Genomic DNA, 13,636 nt, shown 5'->3' with positions numbered 1-13,636 from the left:
CGCGGTCGCTATTCTACATTGTTGTGATATACGGTACAATCATAGAATGCACTTTACATGTAAAAAGATTAGAGAAATTGCAATTCACACATCATAAGTTCCAAGTCATGCGGTGAAAAACAAGCTTTAAAATGGCATGAAAACAAGCTTGGAAACATAAGCTTACATTTCACCACCTTCATACAACACAAAAAACACAATTGAATTGATAAAATCAAACGAAACCCCTGTTCATAATCCCGAAACTAACTCTCAAGTTTGGAAACAAAAGATCTCTAATGTTTACTTGGCTTTGAGCCCCTTCAAATAGTTGAGCCGTCTTTACCTTTACGACATAGTTTCTCGAGTGAAGTTCATTGCTACAGGCTGTCACACTAAATAATATGAGGGGGCAGAGACAGAGGGAAGAATGTGACCTTAACTGAGGTGAAGTTAGAGAGCCTGTGAGTCATCTCATCACCGATTCTCTTAAAAAATATATATTTATTTATTTAGACTAACTTCATCGCTTCTGAAGTTATGCTGCCCGAGATGAGGTGGAATTTGTCCTTAATTACAGGCCCATTAAAGTGCATCCTAAATTGAATTAATATCCGACTGCAAGAGCACTGTTTGTTTTGGTTCTTGTGCAATAAAGCCATGTTTATTAATTATTTTTGGGTTAATGGATTTAAACACCCCCAACTATGGCCATTTGGCCGATGGCACTCTCAACTTTCACTTTGTCTCAGAGCACTCCCAACTTAACACATCGATTGTCATGGCACCCCGTCGTTAAATCTTCTCTAACCAGGTTAGTATAATGAGCCTATGTGGCAATTTAATCTGATGTGGCATTTCATACGTGGCATACATGCTCATTCACCTTCTTTAAAACCCCCAATCCCTAACAAACTCATTCTCTGTAAACCCTAATCCTAAATGATAACAAAATTAGACGCACCTTGGAGCAAATCCATCATCAACATACGATCAGGTCGATTTCCGTGAAGAACAAGCCCTAATCTTGAATCAAAATGAGCTCCTCTTCTACGTCTTCATCCACAGTATCCAGAAACCCTAAATTGTTTAAGGTTGATTTGGAGGGTAATGTGTACTGCCATCATGATGTTGTAGCAGTTGTTCGAGTTGTTGGACGGAAAAGTGTGCGACAAGGTCAACAATTTTATGGATGCTCTCATTGGCCGGTATGTTCTACCTTAACTCCAAGTATGTTGCTTGAATTGAAATGATTGATTAACTGCAGTGTTGTTGGCTTTTGCAGAGATCAGACTGCAAGTTCTTCTTATGGAAAGAAGATGTTTACAAAATTTTCAACCAACATGCATCCCAGGGCAGGTTCAGAGTTGTTCGAGTTGTTGGACGGAAAAGTGTGCGACAAGGTCAACAATTTTATGGATGCTCTCATTGGCTGGTATGTTCTACCTTAACTCCAAGTATGTTGCTTGAATTGAAATGATTGATTAACTGCAGTGTTGTTGGCTTTTGCAGAGATCAGACTGCAAGTTCTTCTTATGGAAAGAAGATGTTTACAAAATTTTCAACCAACATGCATCCCAGGGCAGGTTCAGTGCTGAAGACCTGAAATATGAAAACAAGCTCTTAGTAGAAGAGAATAGGTGGTTGAAAGCAAAGATATCTGGAACAGAGTCGAAATGGAACAAGCAATATGTGTTAACCTTGTTTATTGCCATTAGCATAGTGTTGTATATGTTTAGGTAGTATGAACTGTGTTCTTGTTGTAATTGCACACTTTTGATGATATTTAATGCAAAATCCTAGTTCTTGATTGTATATATCTGCACATGTATTGATATTACCAGATAAGTCAACATATCCAAACTGTATTTTGACCAACAAATGTCAAAAGTCAACTATGTAACAAGAAACATACCTCTAAATGGTCTGCACATATAGCTGCACATCTGTAATGACCAAAAGTGGAATATCTTTAAAATGTAGTGCACAAAATGGGTCTGCACATGTACTGCTGTTGGCTGCAACCTGTAATGACCAAATATGTGTATCTTGACCAATGAATGGTCAGAAGTCCATTTGTCCAAACTGTAATGACCAAATCTGCAATGTGTAATGACAAAAACTGCATAGTATAATGACAAAAACTGCATAATGCATAATGACCATAACCAAGACTTATACCATTACATAACCAACAGTTATCATCAACAAAAGTTATCCTAAAGAGTTTTAACATCACCACAAGTTATCCTAGAGAGTTATTACATTACTTAAACTTGTCCAAACAGCCAATAACACAAAAAGGTCATAAAGACCACAAAAAGGTCAAATAAAGACCACAAGTTATCCTAGAGAGTTTTAACTGCTGCCTTATATGTTCCCTTTCCAGTTGACAGTTGACTTGACAGTTGACTTTTTAGTTGACTTCAGGCTTGAAATTTTGCTTCCCTCCTATGTAGATGGCTGAGTTGTTCCTTGTGAAGCTAATGGAGTAGATTGCTGAGTTGTTCCTTGTGAACCTACTGGAGCAGATTGTTGGGTTGACTTCTGGCTTGACTTTTTGGGTCCCCTTTTTCTCTTTTTAGCAGACCCTACAATATAAAAATCAAAAGGAGTTAAATCCTACAATATACACATACAACTGTCACTAAAACAAGTCATTCACCTGTAGTAGATTGCTGATTTCCCACTTCAGTACATTTTCTCTTGTTGTGACCTCTACCCCCACAATTACCACAAGTCATTATCACCCCATGCTTGGTAAGTTTCCCTGGTCTCTTTGGATCCTCATGAGGATCCCTCTTTCTATTCTTCTTAGGCCTCCCAGGTTGAGATCTTATTGGTGGTGGATCCATAGGTTGGTGAATCTTGGGCCAATACCTTTCACTAGGTATTGGAGGGATAGAGAATTCATAAGCCTTCATGTATGTGTCTTTGTGGTAACACACATCAACAAACTCTTCTGCATTTTTATGTAAAAACCCAGCTACTGCACAAACATGTTTACATGGATACCCCCTCAAATCCCATTTCCTACATGTGCATGTTCTATTATCTAGATCAACTGAAACATCATCAAAATCCCTGACTTGAAACACATGGTATGATGAGGGATACACCTCACATCTATATGCAGCCTGTTTTGAAAAATCAAGCTTTTCTTGGATTTTAGGGCATATAACAACATCCCTGGCACTCATTTCTGTTCTTTTAGTAACCAGCCTACTCATGACCTGAATCCTTATGTCCTCTAAGATGTGTATAATGTGTTTGGACCTTGCATTGATGATAAAGCCATTAAAAGTTTCAGCCATGTTGTTTACTATAACATCACATTTTGTGTAAGTGTTCAAATAGCACCTGTTGAACCAATTGGGGTTTTGCTTCAGTAAGGCCTCTACTGCATCAGGGTTTATGCCCCCCATCTCTTCAATGGCTTGCAAGTAATCAGCTTCACAATAGGCCCTAGTTGATTTCCAAAATAGCTCCTTCAACTCTTCATCTTTGTATGTCTTGTGCCAGTTAGCATAGATGTGTCTTGCACAGTTTCTATGCTCTGCCTTTGGCCATACCATTGCAACAGCATTCAACAGACCTTGCAAAACCAATACAACAGTGTCACAGATAAGTGATGAATAAGCTAATTATTGGTTAGGGAGATCTACCTTTTGCTGGTCAGATATAAATGTCCATGATTCACCATCACCAGTTACTCCCAAACACTGCCTAAGCTCATCCATAAACCATTCCCAACTCTCATTATTTTCCCCTTCAACTACTGCCCATGCCAAAGGAAACATTTGGTCATTACCATCCCTTCCCACAGCTGTTAACAACATCCCTCCAAGGAATGTTTTAAGAAAACACCCATCTAAGCACAATACCTTCCTGCATCCTGCTAAGAAACCTTTTTTGACTCCATCAAAATAAACAAACAATCTAAAGAATGTTTCACAACTGGCCTCTGGATCTAGGTTAATGAAACCTGGTGGAGCAGTTTCTAACCTAAAGGTTGATGATGGATTTGCTTTCTTTAGAACTTCCAGGTAAGAACCAATTTTACTGTAATGATCTCTCATTGAACCATGAAGCTTCTTGTGTGCACTTGATTTAGCCTTGTAAGCTAACCACTTAGTTATAATCACCTTAAACTTCTGTTTAACTGCTGCTTGAATCTCCTTAGCAGACCAATTTGGCTTGGCCTTAAACAAAGGAAGGAACTCATCCCCTAAGAACTTGGCAGTTAGCTGTCTATTCTTGATCATGTTTCTCTGGAAGTTGTGTTTGTTCTTCACACTTTTAATCATGTAACACTCTTTGGCTTTGTTTAGTGAACAATATAGATAGAAGAGACACCCTGGTACACACTTCACAGCTAAACGACCTTCTTCCTTTTTATCACTCTTTGCAATGATCAGATTCCTGCCGTTAGTCACAGCATATTTTCTCACTGCCTCCTTAAAATGATCCCTTGATGCAAACCGTATTCCAACTTTCCATGTAAACTTTTTCCAGTTGGTCTGTTCATTTACACTTGGAGCAGTTCCTTTGTACTTCTTACCTCTTATATCATCATCCTCACTCTCACCAGGAGTAGCAACATCACCATCAGATTCTTCGTAACTACTGTATCCCTCTACATGTGCAATCCCTGCATCATTAGACTCACTCAACTTACCTTCTTTATCATAAGGTTTAGTACACTGTTCAACTAACTTCTTTTTAGCTTCAAGTTCATCCTTATTAGCTCGTTTAATGGCATCTTGTGACTGTCTCCATTCAACATCTTCTCTGTCTGAATCTGAGAAAGCTATTTCATCATGAACCTCATCTTCATTACCATCCTCAAGAAAACCATCATCTTCATCTGAACTTGACTCTTCTGTCCCAGTTAAGTCAGCTTTATAGTCACTGTCTTCATTGTCATCTTCATCTGCACACTCTTCTACTAACACCTCTTCTCCAATAGGCTTCTTTCCTGAGGCTTCTTTCGATACACCCTCTTGAACAATAGACTCCTCATCCAAATCAAATGCCCATGTAGCCTCTTCTACACTAGGCTGATTGTTCAAACCAACTGGTTTATCAGCAACAGCCTCCTTTCCTGAGGCAGTGGATCTAGATCTAGGGACTTCAAGTACAGGAGGGTTACCACTTTTGTCAGATGCCCTACTCACTCTACTGACATGGATTACTTTCTTTTTGGACTGGATTACAAGTTTTTTGGGCCGGCCTCTTCGTTTAATGGGTTGGGAACTGGATTGGGCTTGTGGATTATTGGGTGGTGAATAAGATTGGGCTTGGGGTTTACTGGGCTGGGACCTGAATTGGACTTCTTGTTCATGGGTAATTGGACAAACTTGAATAAATACCTCCATGAATGGTTCAGACCATGTTCGAGCCTTTAAAGCAATCTCCATAACATCATTATCATTCCTAAAAATCTTGAATTCGCCAGTATCAGCATTTAATCCATACATGTAAAAATCCCTACTTTCATAACACCCAGTATCCATTGCATACTCTAACAACTCAAAGTATGCAATGTGATCAACATCCATACGTATCAACCTAGATTCACCTCCAATATATTGAGGTTGATCAAAACTAAAATCCAATGATCCACCATACCATAGCATCACATCGATAACCTCCATCAGTGCAATCAGTGAACAATACCAGAAATATTGACAGAAAACTTACCTCGATCAGATTAGGGTTTGATCGCCATTGATCGCCATTGATGAACTTGAGAGCTTCTAATATGATATTATCTTGGTTAGAGTGAAGTGTTATGATTTTTGGGGATTATAAACTAAATATTGACAGGGATGTTCCACATAAGCTCATTATGCCACGTATGAAATGCCACATCAGATTAAATTGCCACATAGGCTCATTATACTAACCTGGTTAGAGAAGATTTAACGACGGGGTGCCATGACAATCGATGTGTTAAGTTGGGAGTGCTCTGAGACAAAGTGAAAGTTGAGAGTGCCATCGGCCAAATGGCCATAGTTGGGGGTGTTTAAATCCATTAACCCATTATTTTTTTCAACCGACCCATTACAATAAATCAAATTCATTCATTTTCAATTAATTTTCAAATTTTGTTTCAATTGAATTCAGTAACTGTCCCATATGGACTTTATTTAATTTGCTTATGTACCAGCTCAATTTTATATGGTGTACACTTTATTTGGTTGTGTAGTTGAAGAATTTGTTTACCAACCTCTCACCATTTCACTCTCATTTCCTTCTTCAAATACATACAAACAAAATGAGTGCACCAAATCCGTTTATGGATCTTGCAAAACTTGAAGAACTAATGTCAGATGATATTGAAATAATTGCACAACAATTTTTGGAGCTCGACAGTGATGAGGCCATCGGTTCTTCTCGACAAAAGGTGAAACGCAAGTACATTGAAAGGTCTCGTGAAGATGGTGATAATCGTATGTGGAACGATTATTGGAGCTTAGACAATATTAGTGACATAATGTACGCATGCATCATATTGCATAATATGATTGTGAAGGATGAAGGCCATGCCATATCTAATTGGGCACGTGATGATCATGAAGATGACCCACCAAGTTACAATCATGGAGGTGTGCCCGCATTTGAAGCACTGCTCGAAAGGTTCAAAAATCTACGTAGCGAGGAGGCGCATCATGCAATCCGTGGCGATTTGGTGGAACACCTTTGGGAAAATCGGGCAACCCGAGAGTAGTTAGTGTTTATTTTTAAATATGTTTGCTTATTAAATCTAGTTTTCTTTAGTTTTTATGTAAGGATATTTCTTTGGTTTTATATCTATATATAATTAAAAATTTAGTTATATGAACTATTTTACAACCTTCATTAATGAGACTCTTAAATACATGAGTTTCTTAAATACATTCTTTCTTCAAATTAATAAAATTAATATTATAATTGTAACAGACTAGACTTAAAATCTATATATACTTAAAAATTTAGTTATATCAACTTTTTTACAACCTTGCCTCTTAAATACATTTGTGTCTTTCAATACTATATTATAAAGCATTTCACAAGGGTTCTTGCAAAAGTTAAGTAATTACAAGCTATATTGCTTATGGTACAACACTTTATTATCATAGTAAAAACTAAAAAGGGCAAAATTGCATTTCTGCATTACTATTAAATGAATAAAATTTATAAAGAAAATTCTTATTAATTTAGGCATTTATGATAACCAGCGACACTAAATTCATCATTTATTCAATTCAATGTCAATAACTATGAAACCCTTCATCATCCAAACACACAAAATAAGACTTGATAAATCACGTTTCTTTTCTCATCGTCTGTCTCTATAGGGTTGTTGTATTCCAATCACCACAAGGGGCTTTACCAATTTAATCTGGGTTGTGATGGGTTCTTGGTGGTCTGAGGTAACCGATCGACGGAAACGGGTAGAGCACCAGTGAGTTTGAACGAATTAAAATGGATGTGCACAAGTAGGATGGACGGTTTTAGGTTCCGGCGACACATGTATGGTTAGGGCTCAGTGGCGGTTGATGGTGTTCTACGAACAACAGTGGGTGGCGTTCCGGTGGCTATGGATTCCAGCAATGGAAGGTTTAGGGATTTAGGCTTCTGTTGTTTCCGCCATTCTCGGTACCTTCTACGCATGTGGTGTTGGATGATGAGGTAAATTGTTACAACTGCTTACATTCACTTGCATCTATATTGATTTTGGTTATTGCTTCATTAATGTTTAAGACTGAAAGGTTTACTTATGCCTACCAAGTGCTCAATGAAATGTGTCATCCAAGTTTGCTGCAATTTGTATGTGCAGATTTGTATTTATATCAGCATGTATGGTCTTTTTAGTGATGATTCCAACCCTTCACTTATAAAGGGCTGGTTTGCCACCCAAACTTCATTTAAAAAATGTATAGTTGCTCGCAAATTGTTTTATTTAAACAGTTAGAATATTATGTAATAATATAGTTATGTAAATTGTAATGACAGTTAGCATGTCAATTATTGTTGTAGTTCAATTAAAAAGAGCCCAGTAAGTCTTTACATGTTGAATTTGAACATGACAAAAAGTACAACATGTGTATTTCACAATCTCTTATTTTACAATGTTATCCAATGTTTGAGTGTTTACTTTTGAATTTTTTAGGTATTTTGGAGAACTCCTCATAAGTCGTTTAGACAGGTATATGACTTGCCTTTTTTATCGATTGACTTCTTTCTAGAATATGGTTTGGTTTTGTTATATCTCTCTTTCTTTCGGCATGCTTGTTAAGGAGGTTAATATAAGACCATGGGGTATGGTGGGGCTTGGGTTGGGCCATTTGTTGACACGTGGAATGGGAGCCCCCGCACCGCCTGGTTACGTGTCCTCGGGGTATGGCGGGGCGTGGGTTGGGCTTGGGTTGGGTGTGGCAGATTGTTAAAAAAATAATACAAAAAGAGCAAGCTAATAAGAGCAAGCCAGCTAGCATGTCCCCCCGCCCCACGCCCGGCTTGAAAGCCAAGCCCCAAGGGCCACGCCCCAACCCAAGCCCACCCGGGGTGGTGCCTTGGGCGTTTTCCCCCAACCCACGCCCAAACCCCCGCCCCATACCCCATGGCCTAAGATATTATCTTGTAAAGTTTTATGTTTCATTCTACTAGATCATTTGATATAACTACAAAACGGGCGGATCAGGTAACAGATAAAAAATCAAAACCGATAAAAAATAGGAATAAAAAAACCTGGTAACGCATCACTTCGAATGTATAAAGACATATAAGGGGAGAAGTTGGCTTTTGAAAAAAATAAACTTGGTGTCGTTATAAATGGAAAGGCAACAAAAAAACTTTCAACTATAACTGACTGATTTCCATAAACAATGTAATTGTGCATATTTATTTTGGATAACCGTCTACATAAATGTTTCGTGCTTTTCCTTCCCAGGCCTGCTTATGTAGATTCGGATTCAGAAGAAACAGTTGACAGTGACCCACATGAAAGGTATACCGTCTGCACTTAGTGTTAGTAATGAAAACCCGTACTACTTTTCGATGCATATATACGTAAACATAGTATACCATTTTTAATAGTTTTCTTTTCGTTATTTCACTGCAGTCAGTTGGCTGGTGATGGGATTGGGGATGACGGTGGCATGCGTTAGTTAAAGTTTGGTCTATTTGTTATCCAATAAGATAGGAAGGCGTGCGAGAGTTTATGCGTTTTTCCTTCATCTGTTTCATTTTTTTTTTCTTGGAAGACATCTTTTTTCACTTCTTTTTAGCCGGCAAGTTTTGCCAAGGAAACAATTTATGGCCCATGGTTTAATAAAGTTTAAGCACGCCCCTTTGTAGGCGTATTCTCTTACATGTTATGCTTTGGCCGTGTCAGACGTCTTACCACGAACAAACAATAGCTATTATGCATGTCGTGCATCGCACGGGCTTTCTTCCTAGTTTTTAGAAAACTTACGGTGGCCTTATTTTGAATATTGTACCATTCTTGCATTTAATTAAAATCAAAACCTCATTTATTTTCATGCATTCTTTCAACAGAATTAATACACTAACTTCATTTAATATTGGTTTAGGTTTAAATAGACTACTATTTTCATAAAAGCTAGCAGATTCTCTTTCCCATACAAAAGATAACAGATTCTCTTTCATTTTCCTACTTCCTATCACCACCGTAAATTCAGTTTACATTTTATATTATTTAATTAATTAACCAACTTCATTTACTACATTTAATTTACTTACCAACCCATTGAACTCTATTTACCTTATATTTAGTACTATCCATTGAATCACCTAAAGAACACATAACATTCAACAACTATCACCAAATTTCTTCACCTATATCTATTTAAAAAAATGAATCCAAAACCTAAACTTTACTGAGTTGTTGAATCAAGGTAGTGCAGATAAAAACCCAAACTTACCACTTCCAAACTTTGGGTTTCCATAAAAAAAACTAAGCCAACCTATAACAACCCTAACGTAAACCGACACCCTTATAATTTTTCTGACACCCTAAAAATATTTAAAATATCCCAATATGTCCTATAATACACCCCATACGTGAAAATTGGCCCCGAATACCTTAAATATTAATAAAAATAATAAAAAAATGATTTTTGGGGTTTAGGCAGGCCGCGTAAGCCACCCCTTAAGCTTACGCGGGCCGCAAGAGATCAAGAACGCGGCAGAACCCTGTGCTGACACGTGTCCCCTGCGTGTTGAACCTATTGGATGACCCGGACAAGCTACGCTGTTGACCAGCGTTGACGCGGGCCGCGTAAGCCTATGCTTACATTTACGCGGGCTGCGTGGAAGTCGAAAATCAGCCCTATAAGTAGAGGGCATCGGATCTTCAGTCTGCTCGTTCATTTTCATTCTCAATCACAAAATTCTGAATAGTAGGCATTATACTCGGGTATAATACCCCCCTAAATAGCGAGGTTCTGCTCCGATGTAAGTATCATAACCCCTGGAGACGTATTAGATACTCTGCCCGATTGATCCAGGGTTCTGTAACGGCTGTCGTGGTTCTGCCCGACGTAGTCGTTGGAATGCCGTCTCGAGGAGGGTATTACTAATGTTAAAATGGGTTATTATACTAACACGCGTGCATTTGTGTAATTTATAGATTGTCACCAGGAAACCCTTACAGATAATCTAAGACAGCAATGCGAGTAATCTCCTTTTTGCAAACTGTTTTTACAAAACCTCACTTAATTAATTATACGTTAAGAAGTTATTGAGTATTTGTAAGGATACAATTACAGTCGGTAAATTTGGGGTTTTGTATATAAAATTTGTTACTACCTTGCGAGGAGTAACATGACCATAAGTTGGAACAACAGTACCGTGTGGTGGTAATTGATATGACTTGGAAACAAATGTAATTGCGGATGCGCCCTCAATACTGTACTATGGTTTTTATTAAAAACTTGATTAAACTGGGATTCACTCACCAATATTTCCCACTGACAAAATGTTTTTAAAACGCGTTTCAGGTAACAATATGTGAAAGCCAAATAGAAGCCAGCTGGACAGCACTGAATGCTTGGAAAAGTGGCAATAAAGTTACCTAAAAGAAATAGATTTTTTCTTAAATAAAGATAGGATGTATTCCTATGAAAATGTGCATACTGAAAACTTGGGTTTTACCCATGTGTTTAATATTATGAAAATGCGGTATTTTACTCTGATAAAATATTTCCTAACTACGATCCTGATGTAAATTTCGCTGCTAAATTAGACAAACAAGATACCACCAAAACTGGCTCACGGCTCCCGTTCTCAGGGTGGGATCAGGGGTTGTGACACAACCATTACCAAATTTTGGTTCTCAACAGTTTGACCAAAATTCTGGAGTGTTTAAACAACAAATGATGTTTCAGCAGTTCCAACAACAAATGATGTTTCAGTAGTTACAACAACAAATGCAACAACAACAACGTCAGAGTCCTGCTATTCCGAGCACTGAAACATCATTTGTGGAGACGTATCATAACCCCTGGAGACGTATAAGATACTCTGCCCGATTGATCCAGGGTTCCGTAATGGCTGTCGTGGTTCTGCCCGACGTAGTCGTTGGAATGCCGTCTCGGGGAGGGTATTACTAATGTTAAAATGGGTTATTATACTAACACGCGTGCATTTGTGTAATTTATAGATTGTCACCAGGAAACCCTTACAGATAATCTAAGACAACAATGTGAGTAATCTCCTTTTTGCAAACTGTTTTTACAAAACCTCACTTAATTAATTATACATTAAGAAGTTATTGAGTATTTGTAAGGATACAATTACAGTCGGTAAATTTGGGGTTTTGTATACAAAATTTGTTACTACCTTGCGAGGAGTAACATGACCATAAGTCGGAATGACAGTACCGTGTGGTGGTAATTGATATGACTTGGAAACAAATGTAATTGCGGATGCGCCCTCAATACTGTACTATGGTTTTTATTAAAAACTTGATTAAACTGGGATTCACTCACCAGTATTTCCCACTGACAAAATGTTTTTAAAACGCGTTTCAGGTAACAATATGTGAAAGCCAAATAGAAGCCAGCTGGACAGCACTGAAGGCTCGGAAAAGTGGTAGTAAAGTTACCTAAAAGAAATAGATGTTTTTCTTAAATAAAGATAGGATGTATTCCTATGAAAATGTGTATACTGAAAACTTGGGTTTTACCCATGTGTTTAATATTATGAAAATGTGGTATTTTACTCTGATAAAATATTTCCTAACTACGATCCTGATGTAAATTCCGCTGCTAAATTAGACAAACAGGATACCACCGAAACTGACTCACGGCTCCCGCTCCCAGGGTGGGATCAGGGGTTGTGACAGAAGGTGGTATCAGAGCTAAGCCACTGATTCAGCCACAGAAGTTTTCTGCTGACACCAAAATTTAAAGTGTTAGGAAATAAATTACGGGAATACATGTATAATTGTATTTTCTTGTTATGTGTTATCTGACTATTTGTTAGTTTATAGTATGAGCGACCAAGGACCATCTGACGCGTACCGTCAATTGTCTGGTTCGCCTAGAAGCGAAGGTGCCTCTTCTCAGCCTGCCCTCTCAGGGTACTCTGCTGATACGGAAGAAGGAATATTCATATTTAAGGCTCAATCTGAAGAGCCATTTCCTCAGAAAAAGAGGGGATGGTTCAGTAGGGGAGCACATGAGCGTAGAAAGCGTATGAAAAAGTTACAAGACCAGAGAGCACTAGCCGCAGCCAAAAGAGTAAACGATGCTTATGCCCAGGATATGCTTAATAGAGGCATAGCCAATATCCATATTTTAGCAACCACTGCAACTGACCCAAACCTGGAGCAAATGTTAGCACCCCAACCACAACCACCAATTCTTGACCAACCCATGGAAATAGAAAACCCTGAAAACCAAGTAGAAATGCATGATTTTAATCCGGAAGAAATACCTAGGGTACCTGCACCAAATCCCCTAGACCAAAATTACGACCCATGGTGGGACGACAACAGGGACTATGTGCAACATTACCCCATCCATGAAAATTTGCCCATGCCCAATCTAGGAGCCTACCCACGGTTAGATTGTCACACCCCAACCGATGGCGGAATCATCGGGGCGTGGCACTGAGCGAAACAGATTGTCCAGAAGTTTCCACAACAACTATTATTACAAATTCAGTTTAATGATACGTCCCATACCGTATCCCAAATAAATAAACAAGTTATCATAGAAGCAACTAGGCAAATAAATTCCGTTCCGACAACTCAGATTTAATTATTACAAACCAAATGAATAAAAGTATTGCTGGAAGTCATTAAGACTTATCCGGACAAGATCTACAGACAGCTAATGCCATAGACCCCGGATCGGACAACTCCAACGGCTCCATGACAATTGTTTATTTGCTTCTAGAGACCCCTAGGTAGACCTCTACCGAAAACTATTTGTTGGGCTCTAAAGCTTTATTATTGCCTCGTTTTCCTAGCAAGCTAACACCTTAAACACCTGTCACATACGTTAAAATAAAGTCAATACATATAATGTAAAGGTGAGCATACAAGTTTGATAATAGCATATAGAGTTCGAATAGTTTACGCATAACCAGGCACGTACACAGAGGAAACGATGCATGTTAATTATCGACATGGGACCATCAA

At 38.3% G+C, this 13,636-nt stretch overlaps 1 protein-coding gene across 1 annotated transcript; it reads right to left on the bottom strand.

Moving 5' to 3' along the window:
* Positions 1 to 2,430: 2,430 nt before the first annotated feature.
* LOC110875753 lies at positions 2,431 to 3,554 on the bottom strand. The gene is made up of 2 exons (XM_022123956.1): positions 2,645 to 3,554; positions 2,431 to 2,570 (listed from the first exon to the last, which is right to left on the bottom strand). Exons 1-2 carry the CDS (start codon positions 3,552 to 3,554, stop codon positions 2,431 to 2,433), a joined length of 1,050 nt encoding a protein of 349 aa, XP_021979648.1.
* Between the last annotated feature and the right edge of the window lie 10,082 nt (positions 3,555 to 13,636).

The sequence above is a fragment of the Helianthus annuus genome, chromosome 9, assembly GCF_002127325.2.
Source record: "Helianthus annuus cultivar XRQ/B chromosome 9, HanXRQr2.0-SUNRISE, whole genome shotgun sequence".
Taxonomy (NCBI): domain Eukaryota; kingdom Viridiplantae; phylum Streptophyta; class Magnoliopsida; order Asterales; family Asteraceae; genus Helianthus; species Helianthus annuus.
The sequence above is the reverse complement of the archived record's forward strand: the minus strand, read 5'-3'. Positions and strand labels throughout refer to the sequence as shown.